Source organism: Columba livia, chromosome 2, assembly GCF_036013475.1.
Source record: "Columba livia isolate bColLiv1 breed racing homer chromosome 2, bColLiv1.pat.W.v2, whole genome shotgun sequence".
NCBI lineage: Eukaryota > Metazoa > Chordata > Aves > Columbiformes > Columbidae > Columba > Columba livia.
In genome coordinates this window covers 158,224,494-158,251,193 of record NC_088603.1, presented here as the reverse complement: position 1 = coordinate 158,251,193, position 26,700 = coordinate 158,224,494, and the positions used below count along the sequence as shown (strand labels likewise).

At 40.1% G+C, this 26,700-nt stretch overlaps 1 protein-coding gene across 7 annotated transcripts in view; it reads right to left on the bottom strand.

Annotated features, from left to right (window-relative positions):
- The window catches only part of DENND3 (DENN domain containing 3), a 39,911-nt gene that overhangs the window by 6,089 nt on the left and 7,122 nt on the right, over positions 1 to 26,700 (bottom strand). For 5 of the 7 annotated variants that reach the window (XM_065054483.1, XM_065054485.1, XM_065054487.1 and 2 more), the window contains exons 5-19: positions 20,838 to 20,949; positions 18,152 to 18,271; positions 15,954 to 16,172; positions 14,622 to 14,743; positions 14,006 to 14,161; positions 12,027 to 12,123; positions 9,092 to 9,195; positions 8,597 to 8,778; positions 6,906 to 7,427; positions 5,747 to 6,009; positions 5,087 to 5,257; positions 4,529 to 4,658; positions 4,179 to 4,286; positions 2,918 to 3,057; positions 1,225 to 1,385 (exon numbers count right to left, since the gene is read on the bottom strand). In XM_065054483.1, coding sequence (XP_064910555.1) covers positions 1,225 to 1,385; positions 2,918 to 3,057; positions 4,179 to 4,286; positions 4,529 to 4,658; positions 5,087 to 5,257; positions 5,747 to 6,009; positions 6,906 to 7,427; positions 8,597 to 8,778; positions 9,092 to 9,195; positions 12,027 to 12,123; positions 14,006 to 14,161; positions 14,622 to 14,743; positions 15,954 to 16,172; positions 18,152 to 18,271; positions 20,838 to 20,949 — 2,607 coding nt within the window. The remainder of the gene's footprint in view (positions 1 to 1,224; positions 1,386 to 2,917; positions 3,058 to 4,178; positions 4,287 to 4,528; positions 4,659 to 5,086; positions 5,258 to 5,746; positions 6,010 to 6,905; positions 7,428 to 8,596; positions 8,779 to 9,091; positions 9,196 to 12,026; positions 12,124 to 14,005; positions 14,162 to 14,621; positions 14,744 to 15,953; positions 16,173 to 18,151; positions 18,272 to 20,837; positions 20,950 to 26,700) is intronic. The other 2 variants (XM_065054484.1, XM_065054490.1) reach the window with 2 other exon arrangements.

Genomic DNA, 26,700 nt, shown 5'->3' with positions numbered 1-26,700 from the left:
ATTGGAACAACAGTACTCTAGTACAGATATTCTTTTCTTCTTAAGATTATCCTTTACACACTCTGTATCATTAGAAACACCGTAGGCTAATTCAGGGCTCTAAGAGAACTAGAGCACACATTACATCACACACAAGGAGTTAAGTGCAACAAAAACTTTCTCTATAATTCTCCTGAACATTGTTGCCTGTTGGATTTTCTCTCTTTTTCTCTCAAGTTAGGACAAAAATACCATATTTCCCCAAAAATAAGGCCTACTCTGAAAATAAGCCCTAGCATGATTTTTCAGGATGCTCGAAATATAAGCTCTACTCCAAAAATAAGCCCTAGTTACAGTTCATTTTAAAAGTCAATTTAAATAGTGTCCAGGCAGCTATATATGTAAAAAAGTAATATTAATTTCCAATAGAATGCAGCAGGACAGATATGGTTTAAAGAGTTATGATGATGTTCCAGAAGACAATGACGCGACTGTATTTGAATAAATGTTGATTTTTGTTCATGAATACTGGTAAATGTAGATTGTTGTACACGGAAAAAGGAAATAGAGTCACAAGAAATTCATGATGGAATTCAGGGAAGACAGAAGGTTGAGGCCTCCAGCCAACAGTCTTCCCCGTGCTACCAAAAGATCAAAAAGGTACAAAACAATAAACGTATTCTTTGTTTTACGAACAGGCAGGAAAAGTCCAGAAGCAGGCTGTAAACATCTAGTCGATGATGTGCACAAAGCAAAAAATGAAGTGGTCTTTAAATTGCATCTGCGTTGATTCATCGCTGGGTGCTGCCAGTTCCTGGCTGCTCTCATCCTTGTCCAAAAAAGTGTTTTCATCCTCTTTGTTTTGAAGTACATAATGCTCTTTCTTTAACAAGGAAATTCTTCCTTTACTATATACACTATGGGAGCCACAAAAATGGGCTAAATGAAAGCCCAGTCACTGGTTTCCTATATGGGCTCTTTTTCCTTGAGCTCAAGTTCACTTTTTGCCTTTGTTTCAGTCAAATAACTAAAGCACAATAGTATATCATTTGGATCTTAAACTAGTTTTCTGCTCACTGCTGGTCAAATTCTCTAGGCTAATAAATACTGTTCTAGCTATATAAAATGGCTTTTTATTTAATGACAGGAGGATTCTGCACACATCCAGGACTCTTCTGGTGGTACAGACATTCTACACATCTGCTTTTATATGTATTTTTAAGGAGAAAATGTCATTAAATATACCTGGGTATTCCGTTCTTCTTCTCCACAATGATGTCTGTAACATCAGAACGATGATCATTTAGTTGCTTATTACAGGACATACTGTGGGTGTTGATTATATAAATTATGGAGTCTTGAGAACCGATCCACACTTGACTCTGTTCTACCATTATCATACACGTCTGGGGAGAAAAAGCAGGATTAAATAAAAAGTAGAAGAAAAAACACTCTTTAATGTAAGATGGAAAAAGGCTTATATTAAGATGCTACAGCAGCAAGAGATCAAGAATCAGTGCACCAGTGTTCTATCCTCTGTAAATAATGAGAGATCTCTTTGCTGAGTTTATCTTTCAGTAAATAGGATTAATAATGTCTTGGTAACCGACTCAAAGCTGTTTCCTGGCCCAAAGTTACAAAGAGCATCAGGGGAAACCACAGACGTTCGTGCACTTCTCTCTTCTGGACTGGAAGCCATCCTAACCACCTGCCATAAATATACTAATTCAGTTAGAAGTGGTGCCTAAGAAAATACTTTCTTCTACTGTCCTTGGAACATACTGCCCCCTTTCAGAAGCTCTTCATTTCTCTCCCTGCTGAGTCCCATCAGTTCCAACTTTCCTCCTCTTTTCTTTCTCTTCTTTAGAATAGGTCGGTATCAGGCTCTTCTCCTGGATTTCCATCTTCCCTCCACCCAGCCCTTCACCATCAGTTTTACCTCTCCCTTTTTGACTTTCATCCCCACTGATGTTTCTGGCTTTCCCACAGTCTGCAGCTCTGGGTCACCTTCCCCTTTCATGGAGAGAATTATTCTTTTCAACTGGTCTTTCACAAGCAACTCTCTTTAACCTGCTGGTTGAATCATGTTTTAGAGCACTCTAGCTCTTTCAATATCATCCACCTGGTTTCCTTACACCTTTCCCAAATTTCCAGTTCTTCAGCACAGGTGACTTTTCATCCATTCTTGAAGTTCGTCCCATCTCAGCCTGGAGAACAGGAGGCTGAGGGGAGACCTTCTGATCTCTATAACTACATAAAAGGAGGCTGGAGCATGGAGGGGGTTGGTCTCTTCTCCCAGGGAACAAGCAATAAGACAAGAGGAAATGGCCTCAAGTTGCACCACAGAAGGTTCAGATTGGATATTAGGAAAAAATGTTTTCATGGAAAGGGCTGTCAGGCATTGGAACAGGCTGCCCAGGGCAGTGCTGGAGTCACCATCCCTGGAGGGGTTTAAAAAACATGTAGATGTGGCATTTAGGGACATGGTTTAGAGGTGGACTTGACAGCGTTGGGTTAATGGTTGGACTGAATGACCTTAAAGGTCTTTTCCAATCAAAACGACTCTATGATTCTATCTTCTCTTTAGACTGATTCTCTCTATTATTCTTTCTCTTCAACTGTTTCAAACCCACCCTCCTGCTCCAAGAAGCAATGCCGTTAGGCCAGCAGGCTCTCCTGAGATCCAATCCTTCACGTCCCACCCGTTGACTTGTTTCATTATGAATCCATTTTCTCTCTTTTTATTTTCCCCTCAAAAAAACCTCTAGTTCTCCAAGTTAACAGCAGCCCAAACAACTCAAGTGCCTTTCTATAACTGTTAAGGAACAACAGTACAGCCTTCCTTAAACAGATCTGGCGGTCTGGGGTCATATATATTTTGCCATAGCAAAAAAACACCAAGCTAAAGGAGCATTAGTGATACATGCGTCAGTCTTACCAGTTTAGAGCGGCCCATTTTGAAACAGTGCTGTTGAATAGACCAGGTAGACGCATCAAAAACCACCACTTTCCCCTCATTTAAAGCACACCATAGTTTTGGATGAGCGTTGCCAGGTCTTTCTGAAGGGTCAAGATGTCCTAGAAATGAAGCAGAGAAGATGAGAGAGAAACCATTATTAGGCAGAGCAGCTTTCTAATGAAACACACCTGTGCTCTGGAACTTAAGACCACCAGTTAATGAACAACACAGTTCTCACAATGAATTTGTGCTCGTTCTCATCTATTCCTTAAGCTCAACTGATGGTTTAACCTTACGCTCCAAAGTTATTCAGAGCAGAGAGAATCTTTTCCAAGCTGACTGGGACTGCAGGAAGGCTTTTAAGCCCTATGATATATTAGTACAACTAATAAATCCACTCATTCTATCTGCTCCATTAGATCTCCACTTAGAAGCCTCGTACTACAAAGAAAGAAAAGCACCACTGAACCCACCACCACCCACCCAAATACAGCTGCTCCTGCCCACTTTCTTAACCTTGGAATTTCACTAACTTTCCTGGTTTGTCTCAAATTGTGCAAATACTGGGAGTTACAAATGAACTTAGATCAGAAGACTAGTAAGGTTATAAAGTTAAGAGTTCGGAACTTGCAGAATTAACATATTTGCTACCTAAATTCATGCCTGTTGCACACAGTCCTTAACTTTATTTTCCCCTCCAATGCTTTTTGAATTAGGTATAAATGTCGAAGTATCAGATAAAAGCCCACATGGAAATTGATAATGCTTTCTTTAGGCATTAAATCACGTAATATACAGCAGGAGTTAAAGGCATATAGGTCTGGCTGGGATTTCAAGAGGTGGATTTCACTGCTCTGTGGGTCAACCAAACACCCCCATATGACTTAACTGAAACAATAAAAAAATAACAATGAATATTGATCAATGGCAGAGCACCATTCATCCACCCCGCTCAATAAATGAGGCAGAAATCTTAATGAGAAATCAGCACATTAACACATCATTGAAGTCTATTATAATGCATATACACACAGGGAGACAAATTAAGATTGTGGAAGCTGTGCCTTGTATCTTAATATGCAATATCCCTCTTCTTTTTTAATGATTTTCTCTTTTAGTATTCAACGCACAACCAAGGCACGTCAGAACGTGAACAAAATCAGGCAGGTGTTATGAGATAACATGCTTTATAGGCTAATTAAAGTTGGGCTAACGTAAAGAAAGCAATACATCACCTTACCTGGCGTATAAAGTAAGACATCTATTGCCTGTGGAAATGTCTCACCAGCTGAGGGGTTGATCTTGTGCTTTAATGTCTCTGAAGTTGTTTTGGGGACCATCATAGGCACTGAAATAGATTTGTAAAAGGTTATTAAGTGCATGCTTAAGCCTGAAATAGATCTATATTTCTTATAAGAAATCTGCACCATTTATTCACATCTTGCTTTTTCTCCCCTCTAGCTTTAGCTGACTGGGGAGCCCAAACACCATTTGTATGAATTCTGGTAACACCCGAGTACCCAAAACCACCAAAAGAAAAACACAGCAGCCAAAAGAGAGATGCAACAACAGCATCGCTCTGTGACTGACCTTCATTCTTCATCCTGTCAAAATACGACAGTTTGGAGGCTGCGTAGATGGCTTTGGGGGACTGCAGGGCACCCACCACAGCGTCCATCAGGAGAACATTTGTCAGCGCTTGCTGGATATACTGAGGATCCTAAAGACAAAACAGCTTTGCTGTAGGTTATACATTGCTCATTTTTCTCAAGGTTTCTGCAGCAGAAAAATACATCTTGCTCTATTCACTGAAAGGATCCAAGGTTCCAGCTCAGCAAAACTCCTTGTGTGCATCATATTTTGAAGCAAGGTGGAGAATACTCTGTTAGGATCACTATTCTGATATGTTGTGGACTTAAGAAACTATTTCACAGAACAGATGAGAAAAAATAACGTACATTTTTAAATCTTAGTGCTCTTTTTTGTATTGTTCCAGAAGTAGTATATTTAAAAGTAACAACAACATAAAAGGTTTATTACATATAGAATTTCTATGCTTCAGGAAACTAAGACTGATGCATGAATTAAGAACAGAGACAGAAAGCACATACTTCATACTTATTTGGTTAGAAATTCCCATATTTCTACCTTGTGATCATCGGCCATTTTCTTTCCAGCCCACATTTCCTTCACTATCAGGTACCAGAGATCACACTCGGTCTTAAGGTTTGCCTCGAAGACTTCCTTTTTAGATAACGTTTTAATCCTCAGAGTAGGTATTCTCAAAAGAAGGAAAGCTACAGTCGTGCTCTTAACATCCTGGAAATGTAGGGAAAACAAGGAAGATACATCAGGCAACCACAGGTAAGGTGCAGTGCTCATCCTACAGGGCAACTTTATATATAAACTACAGCAAATTATTTCAATTGTCCACACAAAATGTTTTATGAAAATATAGGTTTCAAGCAACATCATAGAGACTGGCTGGCACCACAAATAAGCATATTTAATGTTCATGTTACTAAACTTCTCTAGTTCTAAACCCCACGTGCTGCGCTTTACGCCTTTGTACATCTAAATGTCACAATCACTAAAATGTATTCTACATCATCCTAGCACCCAGCAAACTACATCAACCCCAAAATTCTTGGTTCAAAGACCCAGAATTTTATCTAATCACCCATAATTCACTGACTTCAGAGGTGTTGCCTACACTCCTTCCTGCAACTTTAAGTTGAGAGATAGATATTTCTGCAGAACGGAACATCCAGATGCACACAACAGAAATACAAGTTATTTGATGCTCACCTCGATATCCCTGAAAGCAGCGATCTGGACGTAGCCAGGACGTCCTCCTTCAGTTAAAAGGAACAAACGCTTTTGGGTCAGAGCTATTTTCCCTACACCGCAGTTAGTTTTAACCGAGCAGGATAACTTGTAGACACATTCATTTTTATCTAGATGTTCTATTACTGTTGGCGGCAAATTCACCTCTTGAGCTTCGGCTTCAGTTTCTTTCCAGTAGTTGTAGAAATCTCTGAATGTTTCGGGATCGATTTGTTTCTGATGTCCTAAAACAATTTTAAAGCTTGTTTACTATGAGAAACATTTACACAGATTTGCACAGAAAGCCAGTTTTAAAAGACACTAAAGTTCAAATTGTGCCCATAATAGCAAAATGGGTAAGCGAGGTGCAAAAACTACATGAAACAGGCCTATTCTACTGAATGCTACTATATCACATATTTACCAACCTGGGATAAAAGCTGAAGTTATAACAGTTAAAGACTTCAGCAATAGGTATTCTAAGTAATTAATTATCCTAATTCAAGCGTTTGGACAGCAATGCAAATTCTTGTTAAATGTGTGTTACCTCTGGCTTCAGAAAATCTTGCTCCAGTTTTGCTATTTTGAGCAATGTTTAATTTTGAGGCCACAAAATATTTTACAAAAGCACCCTCAAACTATGCTTTTGAAATCAATCACAGGATTCAGATCTCATTCAGGAGGGACGTTCTCTCAAATATGAACGTAACCTTTCCTTTTGCTATGATGGTTTTATAAAAACAGAGGTATTTTTCCATTAGCAATTAGGACAGTCTTTATTCACGTTTCTCACAATCGAAGCCCAAAGCAGAACTGCACACTATCAGATCACAAAACTGCCTCACCTACACAACCTGGAAAACTGTAAATTGTGTGCCCAAATATAAGTAGATTCCTTGTTTTTATTGTGGATGTAATTACAGACATTGATGTATACATTAAATCTATTCTCCCTAATTAACCTATTTAAATAAAATTGTCCATAAAGTTCACATATTGGGAGTTTTTAGAGGCCCAGAAAATATTGAATAATAATTAAAAAGAAAAACAGACAAATTTTATTTTGGTCCATTAAAAAAAAGAGTTTGAAATTGTCATTGCAAAATTGTTGATGGTCACTAAAAACGCATCTTACACTCACCTACTGTTAGGGCATCAAATAACCGATGTATAGTGTCTATATCTTTGACAATCCCAGATTCCTGGATCCTCTTCACAAAATCATCCAGTTGCATGTGTGTTTTTGGCAATTCAAAATTTTTCACGTGGTCATCGACTTTGAGAACTTCTCTTTGTTTTTCCATCACTCTACTTATCAGCTTCTTCAGCTCGGGTTTGCGATCTGCTTGAGAACGCTCTGAAGGAGGCATGGTTTCCACTATTTTCCTTACGAGATCAGTGGGGAAAATTCTTAAATCTGTTTTATCTAGGTTCTGAAAGTCAGAAAGTGCATTTAGTAGTTTCCCTTGCATCAAGCAAATAAGGCCCCGGAGGTAGAAGTACCTTGCCAGCAACGCTGAGTTATCAGGTGGTGAGGTATTTATAGCTTTGCTGAGGTGGTTGAAGAAGTCTGTGTAGTAGGAATGAACACACTGGAACATCAGAGGAAAGTGAATTTCTGGGATTTTGAATGTGCTCACTGATTTGGAGGGCGCTTTAACAGCTAAAACCAAAACAAAAGCGTAGTGATTAGTAGTGTTAAGCAGTAAAAGTGCGAGTATTTTCACAACTACAAAAAAGACAGCAACGAGCAATTACATCGCATGAAATTCAAGTAAGATTACAGCTGTGCTAGGGATATAAATATATTTTTATGTCCACCCTTCTTATTATCAGAATGTTGATAAAACCAATTCTGGGAAAGAACAAAAGAAAAAAAGGGACCCCAAACATGCAGTTTCTATAGGATTTGCTTTGTTAAACAAGGATAAGCCTAAGCCTATATTTAAACGTAGTCGGGAACTCACAGGATCACAGAATGCCAGGGATTGGAAGGGACCTGGAAAGCTCATCCAGTGCAATCCCCCCATGGAGCAGGAACACCCAGATGAGGTTACACAGGAAGGTGTCCAGGCGGGTTGGAATGTCTGCACAGAAGGAGACTCCACAACCTCCCTGGGCAGCCTGGGCCAGGCTCTGCCACCCTCACCAGGAACAAGTTTCTTCTCAAATTTAAGTGCAACCTCTTGTGTTCCAGTTTGAACCCATTGCCCCTTGTCCTATCATTGGTTGTCACCGAGAAGAGCCTGGCTCCATCCTCCTGACACTCACCCTTTACATATTTATAACCATGAATGAGGTCACCCCTCAGTCTCCTCTTGTCCAGCTCCAGAGCCCCAGCTCCCTCAGCCTTTCCTCACACGGGAGATGCTCCACTCCCTTCAGCATCTTTGTTGCCCTGCGCTGGACTCTCTCCAGCAGTTCCCTGTCCTGCTGGAACTGAGGGGCCACAACTGGACACAATATTCCAGGTGTGGTCTCCCCAGGGCAGAGTAGAGGGGCAGGAGAACCTCCCTCGACCTACTAACCACCCCCTTCTCATCCACCCCAGGTACCATTGGCCTTCCTGGCCACAAGGACATAAGGTGGACATAAGGTTGGTGAGGATTGAACGTGGTTACCGATGCAGGAAGCAAATCTACATTATCAGTCCTGTTGTGACCAATCAGTCTTTTGTGGCAGAGCAAAACTTACAGCAGGCTCAGCTCAAAACGACCCTGCTCACCATTTCTTTTCAGCATGTAACACTATTTCGGTGAAAATTATTCAGCAATGTCACCCATAAAGATAAGAAAAAAGACGCTGTATTTGTTCAACACGTTCTTCCCTTACCGACACCTGTTTCTATTCGTCGAAGCGAGGAATTTCTGGTTGGGCCCTCTGGCAGTTTGATATCTTGCAGATTAGGCATACTGATTACCATGCGCCTGCTCATCTTGTATTGTGAATTAAACAGTTTCGAAGCCATTTTCTCCATAGTCATTCTTCTCGGGGTATGAAACATCAAGTTGAACCTAAGAAAAATGTTAAAAATATATAACTAGTTTTAAAATTCAGTATATATACACACACTAAATCACTACCTGATTTTATTTTTTTCTGTATAATGCTATTAAATTACAACTATAGTACCAATTTACAATGTCAACAGCCACAGCTGGATATGTTCGTGTCACTCTTTTGCAATAATCTTAATAAAATGGCCTATCAATTAGTCATAATCTTATTCATAGACAACCTGATCTCATACCAATAGATTCAAATGGACTTTTAGCAGTGATATCAACAGAAGATTCAAAATCAGCATAAAGAATGAGAAAACTTCACCTGTCCTCTTCAGACTGGGTACTCAAGTCAAGCCGAGCAAACGCGTCCATCTTTCTGTTCAGACGAGCTTTGAGAAAAGAGTGAAACATGTAGGTCTCTAAAACCTGCGAGACACAAACTGGTTAAGTGTGGATCATTTCCAAGCTCCATTTTTATCACTGGTACATATGCAGAGCTGAGAGCTTCTAATTTAGCAATCAAAAAAGCAAAACATTTGAAAGGTTCAATAACAAAAAACTGACTCTGTTTCCATTCACATTCTTTACCTTCACTGTATTAGTGGCAACCAAGAATCTCAGACCACCTTCCAAACAAAATCAAGAAACACTGATCAAAACAGAGTTTTAGCTACTGAAGTTTAACAGTATATTTTCTGCTAACTAAGTGCTGACAATACTCTCTGTGGTTTGGAATATGAAGTTCGTGACACTCGAGATTCTGTTATCAAATTGAACAGAAGAGTGAGCCACCTTCTCTCTGGTAACCCCCAAAATTGTGCCCTGCTCAAGGTAATTATCATGGAGTCAACCAGAAATAATTTCTAAAAAGTCAAATTGCTACTTTTAGGAGCGAGGGCATCATCAAAAATGCCAAGTGTGAATTTAAATCTCCCACCACTGGAAATTTATACAAGATAAAAAGTAATCTGTTCAGAAAATCCAAACTGCATCAGGAGACAATATTGCTATAACCAGGAATACTGTCTTTATGTTCATACAACCTCCAGCTTTTATAAACTTACTAACAAAAAGACAGTTGTGTCTTTGATTGTCACTATGAAAACACTTTGATTAATTATGTAGTTCAGCAGTTTGCCTAAGGTACCTTTCTTAGTCTTGGAATTGAACACAGGAAAAAATAAACAACATGACACTGATCAGACGTCAGTGTATTCCTGTGATGTATTTTAAAAAACGAATGAGCAAGATTCAAAAGTAATTAATGGAAATATTTCACCAACAAATAGGTCGTTCCAATTCAAGATGCCTCTTATCAATGCATTTGCAACGTAATCTGTAAAATGGCATCTACAAAAGCATTAAGATTTCTGCTTTCAGGTATTTCTCCAGTAGATGGCATCTGTTGTTGGCAATTGTGCGTACAGCGGATGACAAACTGCAGGAACTGCATGAGTCCTTTCTAATGATTTTTGGAGTTCTGGTCAGAACATTTCTAATTAATTTCTCTCCTGATGACATATTAATAGGTTCTTTTTAATTTTTCCTTTTTGCTTGTTTTTAAGTATGTTTCTTAGCAGTGCAAGTTTGAGCCAACAAACATTATTTCCTATTTAGGATTCAGTTTGTTATCTTCGAATTGCCAGATATTCTGCCAAGCGCAATCACTACCACTTAGGTAAAATCAGATATTTTTCTGATCATTTCCTTCACATACCAACATCTCCTTTAAACAGATGTTCAGAAATTATTCTTATCATATGTTTGAAGTAGGAAACAAAAGAGTTATCAGCTGTGGTACATTGATGTTAATGAAGAGATCTTTTCACCAGGTGTAAACCAGTTACACCAGAGAGCAAACCGCCAAGTTCCAGTGGCAAAGGAAACCTCCGTAACTTTCATATGGAGCATAATTAAAAGGAGATGCACTTCCTTACATTCCTTGTTAAACATTTGCTTTGACCCACAAGATGGTTAAACAACCTACAGTATCACCAAAAAAAGTGCAATAATATTTTACTTTTGAGAAGCTGAAATGGCAGCACGTTTTACAGTAGGGTATAATAAGAAACTACTTAATAAAGTATCTGTTAAAAACTATAATGTAAATGTAAATACCAAAGGGTGCAAGAAGCTGAGAAAGACATCTTGCATCCCTTCAGAACTCAGGTATTGACCACAGAACCACAGAATCATTTAGTGGGCAAAGACACTTAAGATCATCAAGTCCAACCAAAAGCTAATTCTGGCACTAAATCATGTCCCTAAGAACCTCATCTACACATTTTTTAAACCCCTCCAGGGATGGTGACTCCAGCACTGCCCTGGGCAGCCTGTTCCAGTGCCTGACAATCCTTTCCATAAAGAAGTTTTTCCTAATATCCAATTTAAACATCCCCTGGTGCAACTTGAGGCCATTTCCTCTCATCCTGTCCCTTGTTCCTTGGGAGAAGAGACCAACCCCCTCCATGCTCCAAGCTCCTTTCAGGCAGTTCAGAGATCAGAAGGTCTCCCCTCAGCTCCTGTTCTCCAGGCTGAATCAGAGAAGTATCTAATAAGCTGAATTAGCAGAAGGTTTAAGAAAAAGCAAGCGGGGATTCCAGGTTGTCCTTTAGCCTCCAGCACTGTTGGACCTGGCCTGAGGCTGCACACTGAATATCACTTTATAGTTTTCTCCAGCACGTCAAAGTAAGCTACGGTTATACTACGTGGTAAAGCACGTCAGCTAAATCAATTTATGTCCCGTGTGCCCTGTCACTCTGCAAGCCCTGAGGACACCAGTGTCACATATTGTGGGAAACAGGCACACGGCCTGGGGCCACCCGACAGCAGAGGCCCCACGCGCTATTGCGGATAAAGCAGGTTTTAATACCTCCATTTGTGTCATCTGAGCTCCTTTCTACTGTGCTCACAGGCTCGCTGAAAACTCCTGTCTACATACAGGCTTTGCTCCAAACAGTTTGGACAGATGCCTGTGCTTAAAATACAGTTTAGACGTAGCTTTACTGACCATCTGCTGTAGGTTAATCTCACCCCTAAGGAATTACGTTTAATTTGCTCTGGAATTACATAGTACCTTGCTCTCCAAAATGTTTCCTAATATCTGTTTACAGTAAATAAATTAAATTTGGTAAAGCATTCTGTGAAAGTTCATGGTTCAACACCACCATACTGTGACCATTCTGTTAATTTTTGGCGTTAATCCTAAAATACAGATTAACAACAAAGAATCACAACACATTTAACACTGAATTTACCTTTTTGTAAAATGGCTGGTCTCCGACTGCCCTTGTTTTCAGAAATTCTTCACTGTTAAACACTCTATGTTCATAATTTAGATGGTCTTTTACCTCCCTGGAGACAAAAATAAACAAATAGATAAATACGCTTGGAGATTTGTAAGTAGGTTACACTTTTGCAGTAGCAACAGCCCACTGGTACAACTAGAAATAAGCTGCAGCATGAGAAGGCAAAACAGAAATACACTGCAGTATCAGAAGGCAAACTCAGTTTTAATGAACAAGTCTAAGTTACTGAATCATAAGAGTTTGCATTCTTTTTCTATTAGAAAGACAGGCCACCTGCTGCCACAGGCATTTCAAATCAGCAAATTCACTTAGAGTCTGCGGGATCAATTTTACTGACCCACAGGGAAGAATCTATATATTTAAGTCATGACTTGGGCTTCAATCCTGGTTTTACATTTACATACACAGTTCTTGAACCACATAAACCCATCTGGAGCACTAAAAAGACAAGTGTACCCATCCACATCAGCAATTTGAAAGATGAAGGCCTATAAATCAGTGATAAAAACCCATTACCAGTTTACCAAGCTATAGGAGTTCAGAGAAAAAGATTAGTGAAAGTACGGAGTTCAATAATTCTACATAATTTAGCATTGTTTGCTTTAAACACAGGACCTCCACACACACAAAAACACTACAGTGCTTCACTGAGGATGGTAGCAACTGGCAGCACAATTGCATCAGAGATTTACTTTCCTTCGATTCCTGGCCGCTGGTAGATAGAGCATTAGGAGACAGAAGAAACAAGGCTGAAAAAAAGAACAAAGAAAGCAAGTTTGAAGGAAAAGAGAAAGAAAGCAAGAAAAGATTCACCCCCATTGCAAAACATATTCTCTCTTAGAGAGCAAAGCATCTGTTCATTTCTGTAGCCGAGCGTTCAGTGCGTTAAAGAGTTCAAGCTGTTAGCAGCAAAATGCCTTTCTCCGCGTCTTTATTTGGAATTTATTGTTGCCAAACACCATAATCCACCAAATCCCACAGTGGTAGCGCATCAGGTTGTAAACGGATTTCATTTTCCTTATCCAGCTGTTGTGGCTGCAAGGTCTGTTCATTTTCATGGTCTAGTACGTTAGAATCTACATGAAAATAAATGAAGCATATGCAAACCAGCCATCCATTTGCTGCATTTTTTGTACAAATCACCTACCACGCTTCCCTCTCCAAATACTAGTACGTTATATAATAGCAGGATTTACAACCAGTACCCAGACTGATATGACAAAGCAAGTGTGGGTATCAACACATTACATTAGATTAAGAACAAGGAAAATTAGCATAGCTCGACCTTTTTCTAGAGAAAAAGAAAAATACAACACAAACAAACTACTTCACACCGTTATTAAAAAGTCAGTCCCAACTGCACCCAAGACGCGTCTTTGCTGTGCCAGCACTCTCTCCCTGAGCTCCTCTTGCTCCTTCATCCTCATGTGGTTGCGCTCTCCAGGTATCTCTCCCATTCGCAGCATTAGTTCATTTAACCTAAACACACCCAAGTGTTCTCAACTCCTGATTCCTGCTTTCAGCTCTTCTACCCTGTCCCAGTTCAAATTCATTTTCCTCTAACAGGAGTGACTGTTTTCCTGTAACAAATTAATATCCATACTGGGCCTTAGGCTTTTCCTAATCACGAAATATGAAGACTGCACTTCTCTTCCTGGAATCTTCATACAGAAGACATACAAGTCCAAATAAGGACAATTTTATCTAAGATGTCCTAGCGATGTATATGTACCCAAATACATTAATTATTGCTATTCCAGCAGGCTAGTAGGACCTCCTTTTCATATTCCCTCACAAAACGTAAGATATTCACTAAATATCTATCCAGTAAGACAAAATAAGAATATTTTCAGTGACAGTGGAAGTGTCTTAACCAGTACTATATGCTCTTATAATAAAAAATAATAATAATAATAATATCTGCCCACCTGAAGATATTAACAATTAACTGCAAAGCTGTTTGCTGAACTTCTGTATTCAGCTTCTGCTGCCAAGCCCTTCTGCGCATTTGGAGCTCACCAAGATCCACACTGGCCCGGAGATGGCAAAGCTCTAGGTCATAATGCAGCTGAAGACTCTCCACTCTACACAGGGAAGAGAATTAGCAAGTTACATTGTAACACCAAGCATTTTTTTTCATGCCTTTTAAAGAAAAAGTCATTTAGGCCTCGTGCATCTTCCAGCTAGAGAAAGTGCAAGATTGATTTGCAAGTGTTGACAAGCTAAGAAGGTTCCTGGAAGTCCTACTAGTACGTGTAAATCACAGCGTGCTCAGTCTGCTGTGTAAAGGACAGTAAAGTTCAGAGAATAATCCCTATCAGCAATAAAAAAGAAGCAAGAACTCCAAGTAAAATAATATGGTTATAATTATAACTGCTTAAAGATACCTGCATGTTAATTAGTTGGAATTTTCAGTTTGCCCTTACCAAAAGGAATTTATATGAATAAATTAATATAATAATAAATAATACAAATGTACAATTTAAAAAGAGCACGAAGCATGATTTATACACTAAGATAAACACAACTTCGACATCTTTTCACCTTTTTATGAAAGTTTCCGCTGCTTGTGCTGGAACATCTGGAATTTCAGGTTCCTCTTCAACCATTTTTGAATGTGTAATATCTCCATTATCTATATTAATTAGAATTAAATCTTCAGTTTCCTTTTAACAAAAGAAAATAGAATGACTGTAAATATACGTATATTGTTAAAACATTTACTCTTCCTTTGTGTACTCCTCAGACAGTGAATTGTTTCACCAAAGAGGTAAACTAGAAAGTGATTGACTTGTTTTCCCCAAGTAGAAGACTGTGTGGATAACTAAATAATTACTTTCAATAAAAACAAATGTCATTAAATTGAGATTAATCTCAGTACATAAACATTTATTAACCTAATAAGCTCTCCATGGAGAATTAAATTCATACTGGATGTCTAAGTGCATCCTTGAAAAGCTATAAATTATAAGGATATGATGTACAAAACTATATATCTGTACACCAAGAAGCTCCCAGAAAGATTTCTCTATTGAGTATTTACTCTAATCTCTACTTATTTCTGGTAGTGACATCATCTTACCACTAACTAAAATAAGTATTTATCTGCTTCATTTTAACTTAATTCTTTGTTCATTTTGGACTTGCCTGGATGGACCAGTTTCACTTTGGCTTATAATCAGATGGATTCATCTAATATAAATTCATATAATTTTTCTCTGTTTGATTGCTCAAACTCACAGAAACTCTATGTAACACCTTCAAAAAAGTATATTCACATTAGCCCTCCACTATGAAACTGAGCTTTCCTTAAACCTTTTTAGGTGACCAGGATTAACGTTACCCACTGAGAAAGGCTTAGTTAACTAAGAATCTAAAAAAAGAATACAAAAAGCCTCCAGAAAAATTGTGAAATTCTATTCTTTACATTGCTTTTTCCTTTTTAATTGTATTAAATACTTAACATCACTATGGGGAACAGCAGCATTATCAGAGTATTTCCAAGTGCATGCTCAGTACTTAACCCAGATGCTTGGAAAAGGTACCTAATTGATCCCACACAACTCCAAGCAAAAAATAACCTCGCCAATCTGAAGGGAAACTCTTTATACTATACAAATGACATGTTGGTAGAATATTTCCCCAAATGAACTCACAAAAATAATTATCCTGCAAAGAAAAGAAAGGTAAGGGATACAATAATAAGGTTTTTTTTCCAGTAAATCAGTGGTCACATCACTATGTTCCATTACTTTTAATTTCTTCTTGTCTCACACATCTAGAGAAAAAAAGCAAGTTTTGAAATGCATCTGAAAGAAGTTAGGGGACAAATGCACTGAAAGTGAATAGCGAGAGTGGTAATTGTCTAAAACATACCGTGCTAACTACTTCAAAATGATCAGTATGACATCCCATAAGAAAAGATGTTGGGGCCATGACAAAATCCAGCATTTGACGGGACAGAATAGGCACAAACGTGTGTTGCCACTGAAGAGGGTGGAGGTACAACATAAAGCATTCAGCAATGAGTGTCAGCAGAGCCCAATCCGAAGAGAAGAAAACTATTCTCCGTTCAGTTAAAATACAGGTCATAATCTGGAAAAAAAAAAAAAAAAAACCATCCAAAATGTTAAATGTTTACTGAGTTGTATTAGACTGTAAAACACCTGTAAAACACACCCAGATGAAGAATATAAACAAACCAACCTTTGGTGGTGAACACAAAGACTACTGAGGTTTTAGCCGTCTCAGCCTAACATTTATTCAAGACTAACTGGTCAAATTCCTCATGGTGCCACTGGAGAGCAGTGTTTCCACAGAGCAATTTGGGAAGGTACCAGGAGATGCCCACCCTCTTCCACTGAGAGAAGGGGCCCCATCTAAGCACCAAACTCAGATGCTACAAGTTAGGTGGGATGAATTCAAGCCAAGAAGCCTTGAAGACACACGGGACATCTCACAGAGGTGCTAACAGATAAAACTCCATGCTCAATATGCACTAGATCAAACAATCACAGAATGGTTGGGGTTGGAAGGGACCTCTGGAGATCATCCAGTCCAACCCACCTGCTAAAGCAGGTTCACCAGAGCAGATCACACAGGAAGGTGTCCAGGTGGGTTTGAATGTCTCCAGAGAAGGAGACTCCACAACCTCTCTGGGCAGCCTGTTCCAGGGCTCTGGCATCTCAAAGGAAAGAAGTTTGTCCTCATACTCAGATGGAACCTCCTGTGCTTCAGTCTGTGCCCATTGCCCCTCATCATATCATTGGGCACCACTGAACAGAGTCTGGTCCATCCTCTTGACACCCACCCTGGAGATAATTATAAACATTGATGAGATCCCCTCTCAGCTTCTCTTCTCCAGCTGAACAGCCTCAGCTCCCTCAGTCTCTCCTCATACAAAAGACACTCCAAATCCCTCAGCAACTTCGTAGCTCTCCACTGGACACTCTCCAATAATTCCTTGACTTTCTTAAACTGGGGAGCACAGAACTGGACAGAGAACTCCAGATGTGGCCTCACCAGAGCAGAAGGGGAGGAACAACTTCCCTCAACCTGCTGCTCACACTCCTCCTGATGCACCCCAGGTACCATTGGCCTCTTGGCCACAAGGGCACATTGCTCATTGCTGGCTCATGGTCAACCTGTTGTCCACCAGAACTCCCAGGTCCTTCTCTGCAGAGCTGCTTTTCAGCAGCTCCACCCCAACCTGCATTGGTGCCTGGGGTTGTTCCTCCCCACTTACAGAACCCTACACTTGCCCTTGTTGAACTTCATCAGGTTCTTCTCTGCCTAGTCCAGCCTGTCCAGGTCTCACTGAATGGCAGTTGCAGAGGACCATTTAGGATTTGATATAGTTTTATTCATAACATGCACACATGGCAGAATTAAAACCAAAAAAACTAAGCCAGGGCTGCCTGCTCTCAGGACTAAGGAGGTTTGCAAGCATCCCTTGAAAGAGGACTCCAACCTGCTCTTTTTAGAAGCATCAATAATACTGATGACCTTGAGCAACCTAATTTACCTTCACAGTTGGCCTTTAGCAGGGAATCAGACCAGGAAACCTACAAAGGACACTCCACACCAAAATTATTGTGAGATTCTATGAAGCACTGAAAAAATTCTTTGTAAATAGCTTTTTGTATTTTTTTGTCTTTCTACAGCATTTACACTTTATCTATATGAGAGTGTCAACTGCTACCAATCCATCCTACAAGTCCCTTTCTTATACACAAAAAAAGTTCTTATGAATCTTGTAGAATTGCATGTAATGAGAATTCAAAATAAAATCTGTCAATCAGCTTGGGTATTTATATCTTAAAATATACTCTTAAGAAATTCAGCACCTACCGCTAAGCCACAGGAGAAAGAATTCCAACATGCTTTAATCTAATCCCGTCTATAAATAAAGTATCTTAGGGAGAAGTATATTTTATTGTCCCAGAGCTCTAATATGCAGAACTAACACTATTCTGAATTTCTGGGTTTATAACTAAACATCTTGTTTTTTTCTAAACCACAAATAACCATTACTGTCAATCTCTAATACATTTTAAAGCATCAGTTAGCTTTACCTGCAGCACTTGCTCTGGCTTGAAACACAGCAATGGAAGGTGAAGATCCAAGTCAATAATTGGACCGTCTGGATCCTCTCGCGAAGGAATAATTATTTGAAGAGGTTTCATATTAAATACCTGTAACAGCAGATGTTTCCCATTTACTTCTTAAAGAAAATGTTCCCACAACACACATAATTCAGGATTTTAGTTCCAACTACAAAATATTAAGATCGAAAGCAAAAAAGATATTCATGTACTGCAGAAAACTGAAATAGCGAGGGAAATATTAAAAGACATAATCAGCTTGAAAGATTAACATGGACTTTGTCTCTTTTCATTCTCATAGGTTATTTAGTCAATAAAATTTTATATATATATATATATATATATACATATATTGCTTTAACAGAATTAAACTTGTTTTAGAGTCATAGAATCAAAGAATCGTTTCGCTTCAAAGAGACCGTCAGGATCACCGAGTCCAACCACATAGGCATAACAAAATAATAGAATTTATATTCATATTTGTAGATACATCTGGAAAATCAGAAGTACTGATAAAATTCAGACAGGAAACAGAAAAAATATGAACAGAAGAACCAAGCATGGGTGCTCACGTTAGAAAATAGAACAAGCCAAAATGAGTGAGCTCATCCAGTTTTTCAAATTATCCAGCCACATCCTGCACGTGCTCCACATTTCAGCACTCAGCAGCTGGGTCAGCCAATCATTCAGACAATTTTCCAGCTGTGATATTTTTTCCTAACCCATCATTCCAAGGTCAAGGAAAGCAGCTAAGGAAAAGTCCGTGGCTCAAACATTGCTTCCCTAAAATCCATTTCTGTAGATAAAAGGGAGAGTCTGCTGCAATCACTGACTAAGCTAACATACAGTTTGACTTGGGAAGGGTTATGAAGAACAAAATACAGTCCACACACCTCAGCTTCTACAATGAATACAAATATTTATGTGAGTTTCTCTTCTCAGCAAGGTTTTATCCAGGCAGCAGCCAACCCAGAATATTTGATCCACTTCACACTGTTCTGCTTCGCCAGTCATTCAGATACAAAAAAATAACAAGTCCAGAGCTTTATGTGTTGTTCTAGCAAATTATTTCTTTGGCCTCTTTCCTCTCACAGGGACTACACTGATTCTTAGTCACACCACTGCACATCCACCCATCACACAATCAAGATGACAGGCACGAGCATCCACAAGCTGTGATTCATCTCAGTCACACAAGGTTTGCTGTAGGAAAATCTGGAATACACTGAGCTCCACTGACTCTCCTCACAAACTTTCTACAGCTGTACACAATGAAGAGTATCGGAGTTGCAATCATAGAAATCATAGAATCATTTCAGTTAGAAGAGACCCTCAGGATCATTGAGTCCAACTATAACCTAACTCTGGCACTAAACCATGTCCCTAAGAATCTCGTCTAAATGCCTTTTAAACCCCTCCAGGGATGGTGACTCCACCACTGCCCTGGGCAGCCTGTTCCAATACCTGACAAACCTTTCCAGGAAGAAATCATTCCAAATATCCAATCTAAACCTCCCCTGGTGCAACTTGAGGCCATTTCTCTCATCCTGTCACTTGTTCCTTGGGAGAAGAGACCAACCCCCTCCATGCTCCAAGCTCCTTTCAGGCAGTTCAGAGATCAGAAGGTCTCCCCTCAGCTCCTATTCTCCAGCTGAACCCCCCAGGACCCTCAGCCGCTCCATCCATCCTGTCACTTGTTCCTTGGGAGAAGAGACCAACCCCCTCCATGCTCCAAGCTCCTTTCAGGCAGTTCAGAGATCAGAAGGTCTCCCCTCAGCTCCTATTCTCCAGCTGAACCCCCCAGGACCCTCAGCCGCTCCATCACACTTGTGCTCCAGCCCCTTCCCCAGCTCCGTTCCCTCCTCTCAACTCGCTCCAGCACCTCAAGGGCTTTCTTGGCATGAGGGGCCCAAAACCGAACCCAGGATTCAAGGTTTGGTCTCCCCAGTGTCCAGGACAGGGGGATGGTCATTGCCCTGGTCCTGCTGGCCACACCAGTGCTGATACAAGCCAGGATGCTGGTGGCTTCTTTGGTCACCTGACATACTGCTGGCCCACGTTCAGCCACTGTCACCAACAACCCCAGGTCCTTCTCCTCCAGGCAGCTTTCCAGCCACTCTTCCCCGAGCCTGTAGCAGACATAAGACATGGAACTCCCACACTTTGGTTGAGTAATACTTACTGGAGTTTATACAGATTTATTCAATGAGAAGGCAATGCCATTTCAGGTGAAAAGTAAGCTTTCATTCTTATAGAGCAGTTGCAGACTAGTTCCAACCAGTTCTAGCAGATGATATGTGGGGTGCCCCTCTAGAAACCAAAAACTAGATAATGCTGTCCCCAGACCTACTCAGGCATCATCTCAAGACAGTAAATAGTTGCGATGTGCTAAATCCTTCCCAGGAGTGTGTTGAAAATTAAACAGCATGACTAACTGGTATGGCAGTGCTCACACCTGCACCCTGGTCACACTGTTATTTTATGTACAAATAATGCATAGCCTTATTTTCAAAGCACAGGTACTGACATTAGTTTTCTATCAGCAATATATCTGACCTGACACTGAAGAATGTCCCCAGATTTATAGAAAACAACATCTTCATGCTTTGTAAGACATAACGTTACAGTAATTATGAAATTCAGCATCAGTAATTACCAAGTGGAGTGGTCCTGGTGGCGGGCTGGGTATTAAAAATAACTTTGCCGCAAATTCTTTTATGTGCTCCTCAACATCTAAATCCTTGAAAGGCCGCAGTTGCACTAGTAAGCTGAAATTAAATTATAGCAAATTAGTTATAAATAGTAACATGCAAACAGAAAAAAAGCCTTTTTGCTGATAACCTCAAGCTACAAAAAATTATTAGGAGCAACGAAGCTATTATTCCAGCTAATTAAATTCTAATTTATTAGATACTTTAGCAGCTCCATTTAATTTTAATGATGCTGCTGTGTCAGAAGCATTTTTTTTATTATTTCCATGCATCAATAGTGCTCCATCATATAAATCAGAGGATTCGGACAGCACACTGGGTGTCATGATGGCAAAGAAAACCTAGAGGTGAGACGCACCTACAAAAAGTGTCTTCTAGATATTGCTTGAGGAACAAAACACCCACGAGTTGTAACATAGCGCCACGGTGTTTCTCCCACCCCAAGCATCAGACATCAGCTCTGGGATAAAAAACAACATCAAAGGAAAAGGGAGGGTTTAGACGTGGGCTTAACTGTAGAGGAATGTGAAGCAAGAGCCGTATTTAGCGTAAGGCCTCGGCCCGCATGAACTTTGCTCGTTGCTATTGTTCCTACCCTTACAAAGAACAAATACAGTTGTGCAAACCTGCCAAATATTTCCATTTTAGACCTGTATTACCCTAGCTGTGGCAAAGCCACAAAGGTCACGTGGTTTATATTATACGTCAGATCAATTCATGAACATTTAAACATACACGATATTAAGACTGCAAACCATTAAGTCCAACAGCATTTCTGAAATGTAAATTAAGTTAAATATTTGTAGTCAGAAAGGGGATTTTGTTCAATATAAGATTCACATGCATGTTTATAGAAAAACAACAGACCCCAAGCCTTTACAAAATCAGAAATTTAAGCCTGAAAATCTACACATACAGAAACTAGGAACTTAATATGTTTATATCCCCCCTTGAGGTTTTATTTCAGTTTGCAGTTTTATTGGTTTCCTGCTGCAAAATACTTGTTCTTCAGAAAGAAAGGGGATTAGAAAGCAACTGAATGGGTCAGGAGATTTATTAGAATCCAGGACATCATATGTGCGTATGGCATTTAGATTCCCAAATAAAAATATTGTCATATATTACTGAGCTTTTAACTGGATTAATGAGACAATTCAGTTTGCTAAAGCCACATTTGGACTGTGTACTATGCTGTTAAACATATTCCCAAAAAGTCCATCAGCTATTTAAGAGTGCAAAATGGGTGAGGGGGGCAGAATTCAAGAATTATCGAAGAAAACCAGACAGTAGAGTCATCAGTTTAAACAACTATGTTGTCACACTTAGTAATGCCTTGGATGTGACCTAACAGCATAGGTAGACCTGCTGGGTTTTTGTTTTGTTTTGGGACAAAAAAGCACATAGCAACACATCCAGTAAATGTTTCAACAGAAACAACCTGACCCCCATGCTGAAAAAGCAGCAGATGTACAGAAAGGACATAATCTGATCACTGTGCCCAAAACGCAACGTAGCAGCAGCTGACAGCTCCGCACTACAAACGCCTGTTGAAATAAATGAAGTAATCTCTGAAACACTAAAGCAGAGAGCTAAGGAGTTTATGAACCTTCCATTACCTCTATTAACTGTCCACAGACAGATTTTTTCAGAAAGGTCCTTTGTACTTCCTCAGTGCTGTGAGCTATTTGCAAACTTCCACCGTTTTTCAAGGCAGCTGAAAGGATGAACGCACAGCTTGGAAGATTTACTGTTTGAATGGAGTCTATTCATCCAACCAAGGTGGGAGTTCATCCAGAAAGAGATTACTGCCAGGAATATTTCACTTTTCATGTAGCTTAATAGATTGAGGTAAAACTACCTGTGCAAAGTGCCCAAACCTCTCAATTTCAAACTGAACCTCTTCAAATAATGTTGTAAAATAATCCAACAGTTGTGAAACAGTCTAGATGCACATCTGCTTGCTTTGGAGAGAGGCAGACACATTCCATTCAAATTGTTCTGGATTTGGAAGCGCTGTATGCTAGTAATGTGAATTAGTTATAAAATTAATTACAGAGAATACAAAGACCTACGTTACTATGATGAAAGTTTGCAAGTTCCCCTGGCAGTTCAAAGCACCTACAGGGATTTATATTTAGACGTTGCCTTTGTATCTCAGTTTAGTCTCAGTTTTTAGCTGTGATTTCTTCTATGACATTTGAAAAAGTTTAAGAACCTGGATTTTATCTGGGAAGGCTTATAAAAATAACAGACTTTTGAGGACTCTTCTGAACGAAAACAAGTACCACCCCACTTATGAACAACCCTGTGCACTGCAGGTCCTGGAGAGCAGAATTCTGGAGGAAAATGAAATATCTTGCTGCAAAAAGCTCCTGAATGGAAATAGAACTCCTTTAGACACTACTTCAACATCAGGCCCTTACTAGCAATTACAAATAGTGTTTTTTCACTAGTTCTCACAAGGGAAGGGCTATGCACTAGAAATAGGTGGTTTGAGGTCCACCAGCAAGTGTTTTGAAATCTCCAGACTTGCAGAATGATTCAGCAGCTGAAACATCCTGCAAAATACCAGTGACGCATTCCAAGGATACAAGTGCACTGCTGAACAAGTTATTATTTGTTAAGTATAGGAGGCACTACTACTTGAGTGCACTCGGTCAAGGAAAACATTTAATTAGATTTGTAACCCATCAGCCACCTGATTACAGCCTAAGGCACCCAAACTGAAAATAACTCCCTTTCTGGTTTACAGGAAAACTATGTCAATGTTTTGTAGCGCTACAAAAAACTGCAACATCTCCATCTTTACAGCTGCTCAAAATATATCACTGAGGTCTTTAGTGTAATTGCTTGTATTCCATTCAGAACAGCCACACATCCCAGCAGTTGTTTCATGCCATATGGAAAAATTTCAGTAACCCAACCAAGATAAGGAAAAATGGTACCTCTCCACCCCTTCCTTTCCTCCCACTCAAGTATACTCTGGCACAGTAAAATACGTAAAAAAAAAAACCATAAAGTAGGGCAGACATTCTGCAATTATCTATCAAATAGTATCAAGGAAAATACGTGGTGATAATGAGCTTTAAATGAATAAATAAAATCCAGCAGAAAATACCATGGAAACTTAATCAGTGAGTTCCCAGTACAGGGGGGAATGCAGGTTTGTCACTTGCTTACCCCTTGCCTGCCAGTTACACACATTTGCATGTTACATGCAGATGCAGCAGCAAAAATGAGTGAGAAGAGCTGAAATTCCCCTGCTAAATGGCCAGAACAACACATGCTACTCACATGGAAGGCTATTGAGCTGTTGATAACTCCATTTTAATTTAATTTATTTATATATTTACAAATGACTTAAAGCTTAGATAGTAGGTTACTGATAAATCTGAACTCCCCTTAGAAACCAGTACAGCCTCAACTTACAGGGAAAAGCCATTCATAGTAGTTAGCTTGGACATTAATGCTTTAAATAGGTGCAAAAACCTACTACACATGATCAAGGCAGAAACATTTAATTATAATGTTTAAAAAACACCCACAGAGGTGTAAGCTTTTATCTCTAGAGAATTAACTCCACCTGGTTCCTGTCTGCTCTAAACAAATAGAAGCAACATTTTTGTAACCTCTGGAATTTTCCTTGGTTTTCCTGAACACTTTCCCACCTCTCCCTTAGTGGGCTAATTAAAAAAATCCGTTTGAAAACTGACTGCTTCTTCCAGCTCAGAAACGTCTCACTTGAGAAGAGATTACTCACTGATGAATATAGTGTATAAACCACTGATGAACACCATAACCGTAAAGCTGAGCCTATATTCTTTTCCACCCAGTGGAGGACTAGTGTGTTCACAGTATAAAAAAAAAGAATGAATGCTATTTTCAAGACTGGATATAAACAGTAGAGCACCACAGCTCAGGTATTCAGCTGTAAGAGTTAGAGTTTACTTTGGATTTGAGACTATAAAAAGGCAGCAATGAATCAGTTCCTGCAATACCAACAGCTGAGGTAATTGGCTTAAACATAAGGAGTGGAAAAAGTGATCTAGGCAGGAAAGGAGAAAGGGAAACAAACATTCCCTTTTTATTAATATTTTACAGATCACCTTGATTTCATACTAACCTGGGAATACCTAGTTTCCATCATGTCCCTTGTGCACATTAAACCAATTTTAAAATGACCGAGCAGAGGTAGCATGAACAGCGTCAGTGGTGTTTGCTCATACTTAAGGGCTGCCAGAGTGTCTCACTTTTGATATCACAGCTTTTTTGGAGGCAACATCTGAATTGGCCAAGAAGGCACTGCTTTGCTCCTCCAGGGCTCCCTCTTCATCTAAACCAGGGCAAGGCTGTTGGTGCTCCAACCAGATCCAAGCCCACAGCACAGAATCATAGAATAGTTCGTGTTGGAAGGGACCTTCAAATCTCATCCAGTGCCATTCCTGCCATGAGCAGGGACACCTTCACCAGCTCAGGTTGCTCAGAGCCCCATCCAGCCTGGTCTGGGATGTCTCCAGGGATGGGGCATCCACCACCTCTCTGGGCAACCTGGGCCAGTGTTTCACCACCTTCAGTGTCAAAAATGTCTTCCTCATGTCCAGCCTGGATCTCTCCTCCTTTACCATCACCCCTTCTCCTATCACAACAGGCCCTGCTAAAAAAGTCCGTCCCCACATTTCTTACAGGCCCCTTTTAAGCACTGAAAGGCCGCAATAAGGTCTCCCCAGAGCCTTCTCTCCTCCAGGCTGAACACCCCAACCCTCTCAGCCCGATCTCCCAGCAGAGCTGTTCCAGCCTCTGATCATTTCTGTGGTTCCTCTGGCCCCTCTCCAGCAGGTCCATGTGTGTCCTGTGCTGAGGACCCCAGAGCTGGACCAGCACTGCAGGGGGTCTCACCAGAGCGGAGCAGAGGGGCAGAATCTCCTCCCTGACCTGCTGTCCACGCTCCTGGTGATGCAGCCCAGGATACAATTGGCTTCTGGGCTGCAAGTTCACATCTCCAGCTCACGTCCAACCTTTCACCCACCAGTGTACCCAAGTTCTTCTCTGCAGGGCTGCTCTCCAGCCCTTCATCCCCAGTTTGGGTTGATACCAGGGGCCGCCCAGTTGAAGAATCTTATGCTTGGCCTTGTTGAACCTCAGGCGGAAGGTTCATGGGGAAGAAGAGCTGCACAGGGCGTGGAAATGAAAGCTCATGTCTTCTCCTGGTACAGAGTCAGGTTAGGGACTAGTGATGCACCTCAGCTTGTACCAAGGACACACACCCTCGCTTACTCATCTGCTCAGCATACCGACCGCTGGCAGTACAAACTGGAAGATCCAAGTTCCAACCTAAAACTCTTAACATCTTTCAGCTTACAGGTAAGAAGCAAATACCTGCAAAAGCAAAACACCTCACTTCAAATTTGACTCTAGAAAGCTTGACTGGGATTCAGTGAAAAAATGAGTCTGCTACCTTTGGACTACAGGTCTACAAGTGAAGATTACCCAGGAATGTCCAACAGAGACAGGCTCCCTGATGCAAGGACTTTTTAATCCACTTCAGAATAGAAGTGCATAAATGTTAACAATTTAACCATAAAGCAACACACAACCTGAAGTAGGTTAAATTACTAAATAACAGGAGAGACCCATGTTCACTTATCTTTTCACTCATCTACACTGCAGAGTATTTGACTGTTTCTAACCCCTGAAGTACTCGGTATCTTAGGACTTTCTCTCCTAGTTCTACAACAGTCAAGTAACCATTGTACTCACCTCAAGTAACTTGCATTATTTAGCTGAAGTGTCATTAACAGTTTATTACTA